General features: G+C 40.9%; 1 protein-coding gene across 1 annotated transcript; it reads left to right on the forward strand.

Moving 5' to 3' along the window:
• Positions 1-888: 888 nt before the first annotated feature.
• LOC138890123 (secreted RxLR effector protein 161-like) lies at positions 889-1,644 on the forward strand. The gene has a single exon (XM_070173485.1). It carries the CDS (start codon positions 889-891, stop codon positions 1,642-1,644), a length of 756 nt encoding a protein of 251 aa, XP_070029586.1.
• Positions 1,645-5,396: the final 3,752 nt, after the last annotated feature.

Consider the following 5,396-nt stretch of genomic DNA (forward strand, 5'->3'; position numbering starts at 1 on the left):
AACTGAAGCAGAAAATAGAGTTGTGGATGTTGTTCATGGAACTCCAGCTGTTGAGGTGAGAAACAGGACTCATGAATCATATACAGAAGGACTTGGATCCTCTCATAATAAAATTCAGGTGTCTAATTGGAAGCATAAGAGTTCACATCCTCTTCGGAATGTGATCACCCTTCTTGACTTAGGGATTCAAACTAGATCAAAGTCAAGAAACTCATTTGCCTTCTCAATATTTCTCTCTCAAATTGAGCCCAAAAATATCAAGGAAGCATTGAAAGATGCTGATGGGATTACGGCTATGCAAGATGAGCTCCATCAATTTAAGAGGAACAATATATGGCACCCGGTTCCTCGACCTGCTGACAGAACTGTCATAGGAACCAGGTGGATATTTAGAAACAAACTTGATGAGTTTGGAAGCACAACAAGAAATAAGGCAAGGCTAGTAATTCAAGGCTACAATTAAGAAAAAGGAATTGACTATGATGAAAGTTTTGTTCTAGTTGCTCGAATGGAGGCCATCAGAATCCTCATTGCCTTTGCATCTCATATGGAATTCAAATTGTTTCAGATGGATGTCAAAAGTACTTTTCTGAATGGTTTTCTAAAAGAAGAAGTTTTCGTCAAGCAACCGTCTGGTTTCGAGTTCCATGAGCATCCTAAGCACGTGTTTAAACTGGACAAGGCATTATATGGACTGACGCAGGCTCCTCGTGCATGATATGAAAGGTTGTCCAAAGTTCTCTTAGAAAATGGCTTTACAAGAGAAAAAATTGACAACACCTTATTTCTGAAGAAACGGGGGAGGAAACTACTCTTTGTGCAAGTCTATGTTGATGACATCATCTTTGGAGCAACAAATGATTCTTTATGTGAGGAATTACAAAACTCATGGGAAGTGAGTTTGAAATGAGCATGGTGGGGGAATTGAATTTCTTCTTGGGTCTACAAGTCAAGCAAACTCATAAGGGCACAATGATAAGTCAGCAGAAGCATATCAAAGAGATTCTGAGGAGATTTGAGATGGAAAGCTCAAAAATCATTGATACTCCCATCGCCACTTCCACTCGCCTGGACATGGATGAACCTGGTTCTCCTGTAAACAAGACCATGTATAGAGGTATCATTGGGTCAATCCTGTATCTCACAGCAAGCATACCAGATATTGTTTTTAGTGTGGGACTTTGTGCTAGGTTTCAATCTAATCCAAAGGAATCTTATCTGAAGGTTGCCAAGAGAATCCTGAGGTATCTCAAAGGAACGCAGGACCTGGTTCTCTACTATCCCTCAAGAGATAATTTTGATTTAATAGGGTATGCTAATGCTGACTATGCTGATTATCTGGTGGATAGGAAAAGCACTTCTGGCATGACACATTTTCTGGGTTCGTGTCTAATTTCATGGGGCACAAGAAAGCAAAACTCAGTGGCTCTTTCAACTGCAGAAGCTGAGTATGTGGCACCTGCCTCTTGCTTTGCTCAACTGCTGTGGATCAAGCAACAACTAGAAGATTTTGGTGTGTTTTTTGATTGTGTGCCCTTACTATGTGACAATACTAATGCTCTCAACATGGTAAAGAATCCAATTCAACATAAGAGAACAAAGAATATTAATGTGCGACATCACTTCCTCAGAGACAAATGTTGAAAAAGGGCTCATCTGCATAAAGTTTTGCATCACAGAAGATCAAATTGCAGATATCTTTACCACAACACTGAGCAGAGAGCACTTTGAAAAGAATCACTTGGCACTAGGATTGATGAACTCAAGCTAAGGACCTGATCCCTCAATGATTAGCTATGAAAGAAATGAACATGTAAAATAGCTAAAAAGTATTTTCTGGCAAAGTCTAACTTATCTCTATACCGTTGTTGGTAGACACGCATGACGATTACAGAGCAAACAAGTAGCTAATTGTATCGCACTTTAGTCAAAGGATGTGGCTCACACTTACAAAATCTGTCAGGGAACCTGGTTCCATTGACACAGGTTAGTAGTTCCTCTGTACTCTCAAGCACAACTTTTTAACGGCTAAAACGGTGCCACGTCATTAAAATGTCAGTTTTCATCTTTCCCGCTTTATTTAACCCAAGCGTCCTACACGTTATGAAATGACCCGTCTAGCCAAAAATTGATAACTGTTTCTAACTGGTCCCTCATCCCTTTTAAACAAATCCAAACACGGTCACTCTCATAACTGTTCACATCACAAGCCAAAATTCCCATTTTTTCTTCAACAACCAAACACTCTCTTATTCCATAAACTCTCACTACACTCCACCATGTCTGAAAATCTCAAAGCCAAAATTGTTCCAAGCATCGTCCCCACTGCGTCTTCACCTGTTAAAGCACCAGTGGCAGAGCCTTTGACCCCTATGACATCCAGTCCAAACCTTAAGCTAGAGTCACAACCACCCACTGCCTCGTCTCCAACCCAATCAAGTACTGGTCTCATCGGAGTCGCAAACTTTGACTCCCAAGAAGTTTGTGGGTACAACCTCTCATTTAGCCTCACTAGAAAAATGGTCAACGAAAATACAGTGGAGGGAGAAGAAAATCAGGAAATTTCTAGTTTGCAGTGGAAGAAAGTTCTAAGATACAACAAGGCATGGATCGAAATAGTGATGAACCAGCAATGACTACCCCAGGCCTTGACTTAAATGTTGTTGTATCTACATGTAATGCTCTTCCTATGTATTCTGAGTTTACTCTGGTGTTGCAAGAATAAGAGGCTATAGAGAATATGCTTAACTGCTGAGGGAAGTCTGGTTGGTGGTTATAAGGGTGTGTCTGAAACCAATTGTTCTTATAGGGAAGGTAATAATATACAGTTAGAGGGTAGGGAACTGGTGCCTGTCGAAACTTTGGCACTTGACAGTATTAATGGGGAACAACTGAGGGAACTGATCCCTCCACCCAAAAGGAGTCCTCTACTTCTACTTGGGCTAAAACCCCTGGTTCTCCACAAGAACCCAAGTCAGTACTGATCCCGCTCCCTCACCTCATTTCTATGCTGAGTCATTATCAATTGTTGTTCCTAAAATAAGATCTCTTTTTGAGGAGAAGAATGAGGATAGTGAAGAAAACTATGACAATGTGGCTATTGCAAGCTTCATTAGTGCTAGGAGTAGAAAGGCAGCTCCCAAGGAGTCAATTCCTAAGAGACCTACCACTAGGTTGCAAAAGAAGGAAGCTCTTAAGTCAGTTCTAAGGAAAACAAAGAAGAAAAGAAGAAGAGGAGATTGGTCAAGGATGGAAAGGTTGTAAATGAGAAGGTAGTGCCTCCAGCACTAGTTGTTGATATTGATGATGAGGTGAATAAGGAACCTGGTTCCTAACTTCGTAAGTCCTTAAAGAAACTTACAATTCCAATGTCCAGGAAGGAGTCATCTATGAGTGAGATTGGTTCGAGCAATGTTGAGGGTGAAAAATATGGTGAGAAAGTAGTTGAGGACTCTGGTGAAAGAGTGGCTGAGGAATCTGTTGAGAAAGTGTCTGAGAAGGTATCTAAGAAATATGCAGACAAAGGAAAAAGTGTGAGAAAATCAGTGATGCGGAAGGCTGGTACCAATAAGGAATATGGTTCCTATAAGAAGGCCAAGGTGAATATGGCCAAGGAGGAGGGAAGGGAAAATTTGAGAAACCAGAAGGTGATATGGGGCCGCACATTTGCCCTTGATATTCTTGACATGTTAGGAATGCGCCAACTGGTTGTATCTATGAATTCCAGTAGTGGACACATTTGTTCACAAGTGACAGTCCTAAAGTGTATGAGATAGAGGTACATAGCTTCTATGTCGACTCCTTTACAGTCGAGGATGATAACATCTGCATGAAAGTGAATGGTGTTGATTTTGTGATGGATACTACTGTACTGAGAACCATCTTGGGAGTGCCTACTAGCTGAATGTCCTCTATTGAGGGGGACTTGTTCTTCGAACTTTAGAAATGTCATCTTGAAGGATAAGGTAGTACAACAAGGGGAACAGGTACACAAGAAGGCCCTCCTTCCAGTGTACCAACTGATGTTTGAAATGGTGAACAAAGTTCTTCTCCCACGTGTAGAAAGAGTTCCATTACGTCACGAGCAGACTTGGTTCTCATGGAAGCACTGGATGCCTACACCATTATAAACCTGCATGGTCTTATGATAGAGCACATAAAGAAAGTGACATATTTCAAGGATGGTAATCATAGGCTGCCTTACGGGTTCCTCCGCACTAAAATATTTGAATTCTTCAAAGTCCCTTTCGGAAAGGCTAAAGTGGATACTCGCAAGCAAACCTTCTCCAAGATCACCTTAGAAGAGTGTGAGTGCATTGATAGAAGGGGAGGGGCTGGCAGTAATTCCTCTATCTCTCAGGTGATTAACGCTCAAAATAGTGCCACTGAAGAGATAAGGGAGCTGAAGACATGGAATACCATTCTCGAAGGGTAGCTCAGTCAGACCTAGAAGGCACCTAGTTCCAACAATTCCCAAAGCACAGAGGTTTCCTGTCTGACAAAGGAAAATGCTGACTTCAGGAAACAGGTTGAGGACCTGAAGGAGAGGCTGCCCAACGAGCAGATGTCAGCAAATGCTCGAATGGACATCCTCTTTAGAACCCTTGCCTCCTCATCTGGGCCTCCCCCTTCCAGTGCTCCTTGAAATTGTTCCCTTCAAAGTGTCTAATTATCTGTCTTTGTTCCCATGTGTTTAGATATGTTTTAATGGTTGGTACCTTTTGTTGTTTTATTTTGTGGATGATTATGTAACATCTGGAACTGCTCCCTATTTTATTTCGAAAAATTAATAAATATCCCGTCCTTTTGCTATGCATGCCTTGCTCTTCTGATCTATTTTTAGTCATGTTTGCGTGCACACATGTGGCATGAGTTAACCAAGCTAGACTTCTTTTTGATTATTGCTTGCTACTGTTCTTTTTATGATGCCAAAAGGAAAAAAATTAATTGAGGGGGAACAAGATGGGGAAAAAATTCAGGGGGAATACATGAAATACGTATGTCATTCTGGTTCTTAGGGGGAACTTCAATTATAAGTTTGTCATCATCAAAAAAAGGAAAATTGATAGGTTATATGCATCCTTGTTATGTTTTGATGATCTAACAAACTTAATGATAAGAACCAGATAAGGAACCTGTTACATATCCTCAAGCACTCAAGAAGAACAAGTCTCAAGCCAGGTACGTGGTTTAACTCTTCAGAGTCAAAGAAACAACAGACGGAATAGATAACTACCTTGCTGACTATACCAGTCAACACCCCACAACTGTAAAGTTGCTGCCTGCACACGCAACAGTGCAAACTGTGCAACAGTCAACTTTATAGGAAATTGACTTGTACCAAACATGCTTGCATCATTCAAGTGATGTCATGTATGTAATATTAACATTGAAGC

The sequence above is a fragment of the Nicotiana sylvestris genome, chromosome 4 (assembly GCF_000393655.2).
Source record: "Nicotiana sylvestris chromosome 4, ASM39365v2, whole genome shotgun sequence".
Classification (NCBI taxonomy): domain Eukaryota; kingdom Viridiplantae; phylum Streptophyta; class Magnoliopsida; order Solanales; family Solanaceae; genus Nicotiana; species Nicotiana sylvestris.